The sequence below is a fragment of the Mixophyes fleayi genome, chromosome 10 (assembly GCF_038048845.1).
Source record: "Mixophyes fleayi isolate aMixFle1 chromosome 10, aMixFle1.hap1, whole genome shotgun sequence".
NCBI lineage: Eukaryota > Metazoa > Chordata > Amphibia > Anura > Limnodynastidae > Mixophyes > Mixophyes fleayi.
Genome location: NC_134411.1, coordinates 26,153,680 through 26,167,275, shown reverse-complemented (window position 1 = coordinate 26,167,275; position 13,596 = coordinate 26,153,680). Strand labels below are relative to the sequence as shown.

General features: G+C 41.0%; 2 protein-coding genes across 6 annotated transcripts in view; one reads left to right on the top strand and one right to left on the bottom strand.

The window, feature by feature from the left end:
* The window catches only part of ARHGAP1 (Rho GTPase activating protein 1), a 39,789-nt gene extending 37,282 nt beyond the window's left edge, over nt 1-2,507 (bottom strand). For both annotated transcript variants that reach the window (XR_012679456.1, XM_075188191.1), the window contains exon 1: nt 2,378-2,507. The gene's annotated coding sequence lies outside the window, so the exon portion shown is untranslated. The remainder of the gene's footprint in view (nt 1-2,377) is intronic.
* Nucleotides 2,508-2,619: 112 nt separating this feature from the next.
* Nucleotides 2,620-12,740, top strand: ZNF408 (zinc finger protein 408). Of its 4 annotated transcripts, none has more exons than XM_075188187.1 (6): nt 2,620-2,677; nt 2,773-2,881; nt 6,398-6,612; nt 6,878-6,924; nt 9,337-9,875; nt 10,993-12,740. In XM_075188187.1, the coding sequence occupies exons 2-6, from the start codon at nt 2,827-2,829 to the stop codon at nt 12,636-12,638; spliced, it is 2,502 nt and encodes an 833-aa protein (XP_075044288.1). In that variant the 5' UTR covers nt 2,620-2,677; nt 2,773-2,826; the 3' UTR covers nt 12,639-12,740. The 4 variants fall into 4 exon arrangements, with proteins under 4 accessions (XP_075044288.1, XP_075044291.1, XP_075044289.1 ...); XM_075188188.1 differs by lacking the exon at nt 2,620-2,677 and adding an exon at nt 4,939-5,005 and having other exon boundaries at nt 2,792-2,881; XM_075188189.1 differs by lacking the exon at nt 2,620-2,677 and adding an exon at nt 4,939-5,005 and having other exon boundaries at nt 2,834-2,858.
* Nucleotides 12,741-13,596: the final 856 nt, after the last annotated feature.

Here is a 13,596-nt window from a genome sequence, read left to right as displayed (position 1 = left end):
GGTATATGATCCATGGACAGACAAACAGATTATACAAAAAAATACAAAAAACAACATGACATGCACAGCAGCTTTGCTGTAAACAAACAAAATAATATAATATTAAATAATTTAATAGAGCTTAGAATTAATTTCTCTACAAAGGAGCATTTTGTCCCATGCACATCATGGGGTAGATTTACAAAAGCTTTTCTAAAAAGGAACAGTGGATCTTTTGCCCATAGCAGCCAATTAGATTCTAGCCATCATTTACCTAGTACTTGCTAGAAAATGATAGCTAGAATATGAATGGTTGCTGTGGGCAACAAATCCACTGTTCATTTTTAGAAGTTTTAGTAAATCTTCCCCCATGTCTCCTATCCGTAAACCCACTGATAGGAGTCACTACATTGCTACTCAAACTCTTTTAAGCCATTCAACAGCCACATTAATCATAGCACTAGTAGTGAATTAGTTTCAAACATCTAAGGCAAGCCCGTCCAACCTGTGGCCCTCCAGGTATTGTGAAACTACAAGTCCCAGCATGCCCTTCCAGCTATCGGCTGGTTGTCTACCTGGAAAGCATGCTGGGGCTTGCAGGTTCATAACACCTGGAGGGCCACAGGTTGGACAGGCCTGATCTAAGGCAATGAAAGATACAGAGCAGAAGGAGAAAATAAGATATAGAAATATAAAAATCCACAACCAGCTGGGAAACAGACATCCGTACACAATTGTGTGCCCCTAGCGGACACAAAGGATCCCACATACATGTAAAAGTGCCCTAATTTATTAAATGGCTTGATAAGGTTTTTACATAATTCCTTTGTTTGGGTTAGTGTCATAATCTGCACAACAACAAAATTCTAGTTATTACTTGCAGTGCATTTTTTGCAATCCTTACAACAAACAAATATTAAGATTCAAATGCTACAGTATACATAAACTCAGCTTTAAAAAAAAACAACATGTAGTAATACTCTAATTACAATGCCTTGTTTGGTAATCAGTAGAGTGGCTTACTCCATCGCTGGTTGATGCATATTTCTGAGAAAATTCTGCCCTTCACACAAAGTTACTGACAAAACTATCCTATTGGCAGAGACTTATTTACAACAGACATTTATTTAGTAGTTTCACTGGTTAGCAGCTCACATTAATAAACAAACAACATACAATTCCATAAACATTGGCTTTCCTTTGCAGTCATCACTGTCCTGCCTATCTATTCTGGAAGTTAACAAACCTACCACACTGTTTTATAACTTAATAATAATTATTATTACAAGAACACTACATACTTTCTAAAGCTGGGTACACACTACAGAATTTTCCACCAACTTTTTATGCCGATCGATTTTACATGCGATCGATGGTCCGATCGCTCGGTCCATGGACTGCATACACACTAGCCTTGTTTAGGACGATAAAGGGAAGAGAGGACGTCCCTTTAGCGACTTTTTACAGCCATGTTGTCGTGAGCAATGACTGTAATTTCGTACTCACTGTTGTGGACCGGTCGGAAGTTTATACACACTACACAACGGAAACGAGATTGGAACGAAAATATTAAACGGTACGACCAACCAAATGAGGCGACAATCGTCCATTTGGGCAGACTTTCGACGATCGTGTCACTGCACACACTGACCCCACTTTTGAACGAGCGGTTGTATGTCGCCTGATTTAGCCTATTATTAGATGAAAACTGTGTAGTGTGTACCCAGCTTAAGTATCCTACTCCAGCGGTTTCCAAACTGTGCACCTAGGCTCCCTGTGGTGCCTCAGAGATCTCACAGGGGTGCCTCGGCCAGGGCCAGTGGTAAGCAAGGTGGGGGGCTACTTGGTAATTATTTGTGCTTAGGGGTGCCTTGTAAAACTTTTAGAGACCCTAAGGGTGCTTTGAACTGAAAAAGTTTGGAATCCACTGTCCTACTCCTTTCACCAGGCTACATAACCACACCACCGTCACACACCCATCCAATTATGTTAGTCCCCTGGAGGGGGGAGGAGGTGGTGGAAGAGAACAGAATGCAGAGTATTGTACAGGAAGACATAATACTTCCTGCAAGATGCAAGTTGTAACCCTGTAGTAAAGCAATCACATCAATATTTTCTATGACTTATTGTAATAACATTTATAGTATAACATATAGCACTGTTCTACTGCTGGTCAGTAGGAGGGAATAGGGACATTTCCAGGACCCCCTGACTGTCCCTAGGATGAGACACATCCTGCACTGCAGAGCTCTATACAGGGCAGACACCTATAATGATCCGGGTCACAGGCATCGGGATAACTTTCTACCACCCTCCCTCAGGGGGTATAGAAGCCCCTGCTCGGGGCAGCACTGACCCCAGTCATGTGACAGGTGACGTCACACCCACCCCCTCTCACCTCCAGCCGCGGCTCCCGGGTGTATATGACAGCGCTCCCGTCTCCTCACCAACACACACCAATATCCGGGTCCTGGGCGGAAAGGGAAACCAGGTCGCCATAGCAACCGAGCCCTCCCACTGTCACTACTACTCTGGTCCTGAGAGCTCCCATCGGCGTGACGTCACTCTGCGGGCGGCTCGCAATGCCCTCTGGGAGTTGTAGTCTTCCTATGTGACATTCCTCTCTGGAGTTTAGCAGCAAAACTGCCCGAGGCGCATAGTACGGGGGAGCAGCCGCTCGCCGGCAGCAGCTTGTAAGGTGTAATAATACCACACGACTTGTTCTATAACTCCATCATGTTATTGATTTATTGTTTATGCGGAACTAATGTGCTCTTAATATGTTTCCTGTAGAACATCTTTTCTGAGGGGACATTTCCGACGCGAGCCGCAGACTGCTTAAGCCGGATGTTTACTTCCTGTTGTGAGGCTGCTGGAAGGTGTGTGAGCTGGGAGCGGGCAGGTCAGTTATCAGCGACCTGTGTGTACACAGAGAGAGGGGGCTGCATGCAAAGAGACCTGTATATACAGAGTGATTACTATATACAGAGAGAGAGGGGACTGCATATAAAGAGAGAACTGTATACACACACAGGGACTGCATACAAAGAGATCTGTATATACAGAGAGATTACTATATACAGAGAGGGAGGGGACTGTATACAAAGTGACCTATATATACAGAGTGATTACTATATACAGAGAGAGAGGGGACTGCATATACAGAGAGAACTGTATACACAGAGAGAGGGGACTGCATACAAAGAGAGAACTGTACACCCACACACCCACACACAGGGACTGCATACAAGGAGACCTGTATATACAGAGTGATTACTATATACAGAGAGAGAGGCGACTGCATATAAAGAGAGAACTGTATACACACACACACATGGGGACTGCATATAAAGAGAGAACTGTACACACACACACACACACACACACACACACACACAGAGAGGGGGACTGCATACAAAGAGATCTGTATATACAGAGAGATTACTATATACAGAGAGAGAGGGGACTGTATACAAAGTGACCTATATACAGAGAGAAAGAGAGGGGACTGCAAGCAGAGCGAACTGTATATGGAGAGAGAGGACTGCACACAAGTAGAGACCCTGTATACACAGAAATTACTATATACAGAGATTGAGAGGGGACTGCATTCAAAGAGAGACCCTGTATACACATATTACTGTATACGGAGAAAGGGGACTACATACAAAGAGAGACTTTGTATACACAGAGATTACTGTATACAGAGAGAGGGGGGGCTGCATATAAAGAGATTACTGTATACAGAGAGAGGGAGATCGGTATATAAAAAGAAGGGACTGCATATGGAGACCTGTATACAGAGAGAGGCCTGTATACACAGGAATTACTGTATACAGAGATTGAGAGAAGACTGCATACAAAGAGAGACCCTGTATACAGAGAGAGGGGACTGCAGAAAAAAAACCTGTATACAGAGAGCGAGAGAGGGGACTGCATACAAAGAGACCCTGTATACACAGAGAGAGATGCATACAAAGAGAGACCCCCGTATACACACAGATTGCTATATACAGAGAGAACTGTGTGTGTGTGTGTGTATGTATGCTATGTATGTATGTATATATATATATATATATATATATATATATATATATATATATATAGTAAAAGAGAGAGAACTGCATCCAGAGAGATTACTGGCCTTAGTATAATGTCCAATAACATAACAGAGATAAATGACATGTGACTATGGATCTACAGGTCACAGAATCATCTAGATGTTATGGCATGCTGGGAGATGTAGTTCCACAACAGCTGGGAAGCCCAGAAGTCCATTCTGTATATAATGTGGACTCTGTGTTCTGTTATTTGTCTAATAACCATAATACTGTCCTTCCTACCCATCTGATTATAAGCCATGCAGTCATCCAGGCATGAAGAACAACATAAACCTACACCCACAAGTGCACCCAGGATGTTGATTAAAGGAAATTATAGTGTGCTGCCTTCCATTCATACAGAGAGCAAATACTGACAATTAGAGCCAATATACAGGTAGGGAAGTGGATTTATGGCTGTTGCCCATTCATGCAGAAGAAGAACAGAAACTAAGAAATATATCCAGCATATAGAGGCAGAATCAGAATTGATACTGAGAATTGCATATAGAGCACACATTTACAGGAATAAAAACTGGACAAATAAAAAATATAATAATATATATTTACAAATGAAATGATGATGTATAGAGTAAACAAACCTGTTCATTCACAAACTATTTTAACCCATAAATTAATGTAAACTCCATGGTAAATGTAAGGTTGCCTAATGTATTGGGCCATAGTTACTGTTCAATGTCCGCACAAATCTCCTAAAGTTTGTGTAGATAAATCTAACCTTCCCAAATGAATGTTAACATTTATCAATATTATATATAATTACAGAAATTAATTCTAAACTTCTCTCTCAGCTGATTTATATAATAGTAATGTAGTATCTCACTCCAATATTATTTAGCTTTCCTGGTTGCATTGGTCCTCAGACTTCAGGCGCGGAGAGGCAACCATACTCCAAAAACATACAGGTAGGTTAATTGGCTGCTATCAAAATTGACCCTAGTGTCTGTCTATCTGTGTGTGTGTGTGTGTGTGTCTACAGTAGGGAATTTAGACTGTAAGCTCCAATGGGGCAAGGACTGATGTGAATGAGTTCTCTGTGCAGCGCTGCGGAATTCGTGGCGCTATATAAATAAATGATGATGATGTTTCCATTATATGGAAAGATAAGGCTAGCTATTATCTGTTATGGCTGCAGGATCGGTACACTAGTTTTATAGTGCAAGCCTGGGCAGGTATTTCATTTACTTTTCAGTAGTTGTTGCAAGTATTGTTGCAACATAAGATCTCAGCAAGACACTTGGGGCAAAGTGCCTCATTTAGATTTAAGGACAACTCTAGATAAACGGTTCAAATTTCAACCTGGACAAACCGTGCTGCAATGCAATTTTTTTACATGATGGGAAAATACTGTCACGCTTTGCATGCTGCAGAAAAAATACTGGTAACTTTGTTTTAACCCTGCAATTTACAGATGAGCTAGGATGTGACCCATTTGCCAATTTACAAAATTGCATTTTCTAGCTGGATTTACAGCGAACACTTGAGATCCAATATGATTAATATTGGGTATTTGTTATCAATAGACCTGGACACCAACCTTGTGACATTAACTGCCCTGTGCTGTGGAGTGCTTTAAGAAATTATTTAAAAACAGATCTCTACAGGAAAAAAAATTGGCTCATAATGCACATCACCCAATAAATAAATAAATACTAATTAGCTTTGTTTTTCTGCCTCTTGTGTACAAGAGGTTTCATGTGTCTACTCTGAGCTCTCCAATCCCACTTCCTTCCCTGTTTACTACAATAGAACTTGGCTGACAGCTCTTTGTAAAATATTTAACTGTTTGGGGTAGATTTATCAAGCCTTCTAAAAGGGAAAGTGGAGGTGTTATCCATTGCAACCAATCAAATTGTAGCGATCATTTTTAGACTACCAGATAAATGATAGCTAGAATCTGATTGGTTGCTTTGGTTAACACCTCTACATTATCCTTATTGCTGCAGAGAAGCTGATTATTTGAAATCTTGTTTTCAACCAGAAGGGAGCAGAAAATGAGTAACAATGTTTGAAAATCATTAATTTCTTTTAAAGTTTTGTAAATGAGCCTTGCTTATTTTAGTAAACTTAAGGAGGGAGCCTCTATTGCTTAAAACAGAGGATGATAGTATGCACTGTGGTATAATACATCAACCATCTTAACTCCTGTCTTCATTTTGGGGAACTTTTAATGTACATCTGTGAAAGCTACAATATGCTTTTTCTTAGTGGGTCAAGTTCTATGTTAGGTTTAGACTTAAACTGCTGGTATAGCATGTGTTTGAGTATATGTACTTACAGACATTGTCTCTGTACAGGTTGTATGAATTCATCAATCTCCTCTTGGCCTGTGGAAGACACACAGGATGCTGTCTGCCAGGCTTTGCGTAGCCTCCCTCGTGGTCTGGCCTTGGGTCCCTCTCTTACACAGGAGGAGGGTTTGGGATTGTGGTGTGTTGGGGAGTATTTGCCCATCGGTTGTTTTCTTCCACCCCGCAGCCCTGGTTCTGAGGAGAGACTGTCAGATAGTGAGGTAAGCAGTGGGTTAAGCACCTCTTAGAGCTAGATTTATCAAAACCTTCTCGAACTGAAAAGTGGAGGTGTTGTCCATAGCTACCAGTCGGTTCCTAGTTATCATTTCCTAGAATATCCTTGATAAATGATAGCTGGAATCTGATTGGTCGTTACGTGCAACACCTCCACTTTTAAATCTTTAGAAGGTTTGATAAATCTACATCTCTAGGCTCTTTCTATCAGCACTCTGAGTTCATTCTCTGTTCTTTAATATGTCTTTACAGGAAGGTCTCGTCTCATTGTTTGCAGAGACTGAACTTAGGTGGTTGAGGTATGTATGATCTAATGATAGTTCAACTCCTCTGCTGTGGTGTATTGTGGTATATTGCACATTATGTATCCATCATTTAGTGTACCCATCCCCTACACAAGGTGACCGCAGTCATATTGTGGGCTGTAATAGTATTTATTACAGTGCATCAGTACACCAGTGACTTACCTGAAGCTTTCTCTTATAAGTATTGGTCCAGACCACAAAATGCTTCATTCTTTAGTGCTGCCCTGGATCCTAGTGATAGGTTGTATTCTGAGAAATATATGTTTAACCCACAAAGATAGTAGACTTCTGTATATCATATCATATGTTGGTCAGAATTATTTTACATACGTTCGTTGTATACAATGTTTTTCAGATTTTCATGGCATATGATGTATTTTATAACATTCTGAACATCACTCGATACATTCTTTAATAAATTCGTATTTGTATCAAATGTGACATCATCATATATGTAGCAGAACATAACTACAACGGATAATATAGGTGCAATATTATTGTACCCAATAGATTACTTGTAACAGTATTCTTAAAATTGGAAATAAGTGACAATGTCACTATTATTAACATTTATTTATATAGCACCAGCATAATCCGCAATATATTATTATATAACAGCACATCAGTGTCCTCATTAGATTATTCCCCATGCGCTATAATGATATATTGGATAAAATCATTGGTTCTGTGTCTGTAAGTATTCAAAAACATGCTAGTACTTATAAGAAAGATCGAGTAATGCTAAAGTCAGTTACATTACATTACAGGACTATATGATACAAATATTATCTATTACAAACACTCTTACATCTCACACACAGGAGCTAAGAGATCGTTATACATAGCATGATTCTGCCCATGTAAAACTAGTTATTCCTTGTAGCAATATTAAATACAGTACGTTTTGTCCGGTCGGATGCAGTTATTGGATCTGGGAACAAAACTATATTTTAGTTTTAAACATTTTTCCTGATGGTTTGCCATACACAAAAGTTTGTGGTGTTGACCCATTTCATCCAGGAGACTTTATGTACTTCTGAATTTACCACAGACGGAATTAAACTCAGCTCAGTTAATTATTTGATGTAAAAGCCTTTTTATTCATTTAAATTGAGATCGGGGGGTAAACGTATCAAGCTGAGAGTTTTGCGGCGGGTTTGAAAAGTGGAGATGTTGCCTATAGCAACCAATCGGATTCTAGCTATCATTTTGTAGAATGTACTAAATAAATGATAGCTAGAATCTGATTGGTTTTTCAACCCCACCGGAAAACTTTCAGCTTGATACATTTACCTCCTGGTTAATTCAGCTTGAAAGTCGATGTCAAATAAGGGAGCAGGCAGATATGTCTCATGTGACATGGGTGGCGCTGAAGTCTCTTCTGGTACAAAACCATTCAATGTTGACTTATGTGTCTAATCAGTGTGGCAGATATCTAGTGTATATCCCAAACTGGAAAGTGGTTTTGAAAGGACGCTATCATTTAGTTGTGTATATATAAAGGTTATGTTCACACACAACCTTCAGAACACATCAGACTAAAATTATATTTAGTTTAGTTTCAGATACATAATTGGCAGAAGCACTGTATAGTTCCAAAGTAGGCTGCTTCCTTCTCCTGCCGAACTCTCCTCCACTTGTCTAATTCTGCAGACAGGCAGAGCAATGAGTCTGCGAAGGCAATAGTGGGGGAAGGAATTGGCTCCGGAACGATAGACAAACTCACTTTTGAAGACGCTATTAAAGGCGTGTCCTATAGTCTACACAATGTGGTCATCAATTAACATTTTGTATTGTTTTTGCTGTTGAAACTGTGGCTGCAGTTGCTTTCCCTCAATCCCAGAGTTCTTTCGCTATCCTGGTTACAGTAAGTGCTTAGTATTATTGCTAATTAAATAATAATGTATATAACCTTGGTGGCCAGATCACGGCTAAGTGAGAGAATGGAGATCAAAAAGTGAACCCTAGCTCCCCTGGTGGAAATCTGATGGAACTGCAGCCACAATTATCATCATCATCATTTATTTATATAGCGCCACTAATTCCGCAGCGCTGTACAGAGAACTCATTCACATCAGTCCCTGCCCCATTGGAGCTTACAGTCTAAATTCCCTAACATACACACACAGACAGACAGAGAGACAGACAGACTAGGGTCAATTTGATAGCAGCCAATTAACCTACTAGTATGTTTTTGGATTGTGGGAGGAAACCGGAGCACCAGGAGGAAACCCACGCATGAAATGAAATTGTATAAATCATTGAGACATTGGTAACATTTTATATTTACATTTGTATATCCATTTTTTTCCATGGTAGTGTCTCTGTAATGAAAAGAAAATTGGGTAATTTATGCATGTTGGGTAAGATATCTGGTGCTTCAATTCACCATGTGATGCTTTGCAGGTTTGTCAGGAGGAGTGCAAAGCAGAAGAATGTGAAATTATGCAGGCTTGGTGGAAGTGTCCATCTCCAGGTTATCGCCTCTATTCCTCCAGGTTCCGAGCTGCTCTTTCCACTAGAGGAACACAGAATATGCTCAGAGGATCCTGGCGGGATCACAGAGCCCCGGAAGGGAGCAGTTCCAGTGAGTGACTCCACTTCCAAAGTCCATCTGCAGTTAGTAGCAGAGGCGAGCGGTGACCGACTGCCTCAGCATACCAAAGAGATCTTAGGGGGGGATAAATCACCTTTTATAGCCCCGCAGCCTGAAGTATTAGTTTTGACACCACAGCCCATGGGGCCTTCCTCAGCAGGGACACCTGAATTAGAGACGACCGCGTCGTCGGCAGTCACAGCAGAACAAGAGGAAGCCGCATCACCAATCACTGCAGAACCTGAAGGAGCAAAGTTGTCCATCAATGCGGGTCTGCTTGAGAATGTCTCACCAAACATGTCTACCGAGGCGACAAGGTCCGCACAGGCCGCTGCCAGCCAGACTACAGGTCTGTTTTCCAGTCTTACTGCTTTTATGCTTTGACGTCTTACAATGTGATGAAAGTTACTCAATTAGGAAGTGATTTTTTCCGGCCATATGTGAATAAAGGATATCTGAAGGTATATACGAGTAGTTATATCTAACTCTGTGCTTTTTCGGTACCTTGGATCATCCTGGTACCGAATGCGGCACTCCAAGTTACCTGCAGGTACAACCCATGATGATGTCATACCTAGTTATAGCCCAGCCATAATCTGAGAAATCACTGCTACTTCAATATTAAATATTATTAAATTCTGCATCAAAAATGTAATACAAAATAGTAATTTTATTGACAGATAATATTTAAATAAAATAATAATAATGGTTTAAGTGTATGGAATAAACCTCTTATCGTTTGTCCGTTCAGCTCATATTTTTCCATACAGACAAAATATTATATTTCTTACAATATAACCTGGTTCATAGATCAATCCGATAATATAAAAGTTTGTGCACAAGTCCAACCATCCGAAAGTACAAATGCTTTAAAAATGAATATGTTTAAATATGTAAAAAGTCAAATTATTTCAAAATTAACATGATCCTCCTTTGTGTATTTAAGAGATATTATCAGAGTGAAGTACCCCTTTAATACATCTGAGGTTCCCTGCAGGGTACACATAACTCAGGTTGGGAAATGAGAGCATGGAGCATCCCCTTTGCTAAATATAGACATGAATATTCTGTATATAGGCACTAAACCTGCGTGTTTGAAGCACTGAATTAATATAGTCAATAAAAAGGAACTGAGAAGAATGAACACAAAGTTTATAAAACTGTTTTTCTTTGGAGCATGAAGCAGGGAAAGTATATAATTGTTTAGGAGGTAGACAAATGGATTGAAGTTTATAAATACAAATATTCATCACATGAACTGTCTGCTACTAAATGGTGACGTGGAAGTAGAATGTACTTCATTTGTTTTAGGAGGACAACTGGTAGCTCTTCAGCTGTGATTGAACTTCATTCCCAGAATTCTCTGACAGCCAGAATTCAAGAATTTAACCACAGTGAACGAGCTATTGGTGCTTTTGTCGCAAGTGATGACTGCTTATCTTTTTACAATGTCTTATTTCTTGTAGAGTCTACGGGTGATGCTAACATGAAGGATGTAAACGAAGAGGAAACCACTGAGAGCTCCAAAAATACCTGTCCTGTAATAGGGATCAAGAAGCTGCAGGTCCAAAATTCAAATGTTCCTACAAATGGGACCAGTGGAGTTTGTCAGGTAAACAATAAAACCAAGAAAACAGAGCATCAGATGGAGAGAACAGATACTTTACCGGGAACAAAGAGTAAACCAGGAGTTGACGGAACAAGGGTTGTAGATGCAAACATGTCAGTTGACCATGAACGGAGAACAAGCCTACGGAAAGCTGCCAAGCGGAGGCACTCTCTTACACCAGGGATAAAAGACGACAAACAGTCTAAGATATCCAGGCGGGAAAATGGGGAACCAAATTATGTTCACAAAAGTACGAAGAGCGAGACTGAGAATAAGGGGGCAAAACTGAAAGAACAATCGGAACGCAGATTCAGTTGTCCGGATTGCAACAAAAGCTTTTTCCAGCTGGGTCACCTAAAGAGACACAGTTTTATCCATAGCGGACTCAAGCCGTTCCTATGCACGGAGTGTGGGAAGGCGTACTGCTCGGAGGAGAGCTTCAAAGCCCACCTCTTAGGTCACCAAGGACTACGTCCCTTCAAATGTTCTCTTTGTGATAAAGCGTACGGCACGCAGCGCGACCTGAAAGAGCACTCTGTACTGCACACGGGTCTGCGGCCCTACAGCTGCGACGACTGTGGGAAGAGCTTTGCTCGCCGACCAACCCTGCGCATTCACCGCAAGAATTATTGCACACCAGGTAGTAGTGAAATGAGAACTCCTCTTGAGTGCAGCGTGTGCAGTAAGCAACTGGCGAATAGTTGCTCTCTGCGAAATCACATGCTTGTGCACACTGGAGAGAAGCCGTACACGTGTTCGCACTGCGGCAGCGCATTCCGTCACAAAGGGAATTTACGGATCCACCAGCGTCTTCACACCGGTGAGAAGCCTTATAAATGCCAGTACTGCGGAGATGCATTCCCACAGCAGCCTGAGCTAAAACGCCATCTGATCATGCACACGGGGGAAATGCATCTGTGTACCGTCTGCGGCAAATCGTTAAAGGACCCTCATACACTGCGTGCCCATGAGCGGCTACATACCGGGGAGCGCCCATATCTGTGCCAGTACTGTGGGAAATCCTACCCAGTTGCCACCAAGCTCCGGCGGCACTTAAAATCCCACCTGGAGGAGAAGCCGTTCCGCTGCCACGTGTGCGGGATGGGCTATACGCTGCAGCATAGTCTGAAGCGCCATCTTCGCAGCCACAGACACGAGGGGCAGAAGTCCGTGGCTACTGGTCCTAGTGCAGATCCGGTGATGGACACTGAGCCCGAGCACACTCTGGTACTGGTGCAGTTGATGGATACAAGCGAGGGGGCTGAGAGCTCAGAAAGGATATTGATTGCTGACTTCTCAGGGAATTCTGAGTTGTGTGAAGCTCAGAGCCACCCGACCCTGCTGCTCCCCTTGAACTCTGAGACGTTGGAGGTCCCAGCCGGACTCGACCAAGAGAATGGAATCCTCCTGCAGAGAGAACATGGCCCCCGGTTGTTGTTGCTGCCCCAGGCTCTTGGGTTCAGCACAGTCGCTGAGGTGGTGGAGGTGGAATCGGGAGTGTAATGTGGATCTTCAAAATGTTCTCTATTAAATGTTTTAACTCTTGTACTGTATCAGTTACTGTTTAATTTAACCAATTAAATCTTCCGTTGTTGAAAATTCTAATCACATTCAAATGTCTTGCCAGTCCGTTTAAAATATACATTACTCCAAAGCGAAAAGTCATCTTGTAAATTAAAAAATGTATACGTCCAATTTCTGTACATCCAAATATTCCTGATAATGTCCCTGACGTCTGTGTGGATCTGGATGCTCCGTATAAAGAAAGCTGATTATTAGGAGTTAGTTTATTACAATACACATCCTATTACAGACAACAAATAATGTCCGGTAGTATAAATAGCTTTATGCTGTTTTTAAAATGCTCATATATATTGTATATAATTTGAATATAATCTAAATGCCTTCTCTTATTAATTCAGAGTCCGTGACATGTATTTAAACTTCTGCAATAATTGGTTGCTGCTGTTATTTCTCAAGTACAGTTTAGAAAATGAATGGAAATATCTAATTTCTTGCTATAGGGAACTCCACATTTTCTGCAATTACCTGTGGAACAGTTTTAATATGGTTCATATATCCTCTTAAAGGGAAAGTATGCCCTTTTTTTTTTTACGAAATCTTTTTATTTCCCCTTGTCTCTGATGAACATGAGTGATGTTTGAAACAGCTTTCCCTAGTGTTATATCAAGTTCAAGAAAGTACTGTCCACCTATACCCAGTACACTCACTAATACCTTGATATATTGACTCTCTTTCCCTTCTGCACTGGGGCAACGCTGGTTTCCTGTATTTGTTTGTTGCCTTTTATAATAAAACAGTTGTAGAAACAGAACACTTCTGCTGCTGCTGCACAGAACACAAAGATGGAAGCAAAAAGTTTTACTTCTGCTATAATAATACATAGCACAGTGTATACAGTTAGGACAGAAAGCTAACCGGTACTAAAAATGAAATCTAC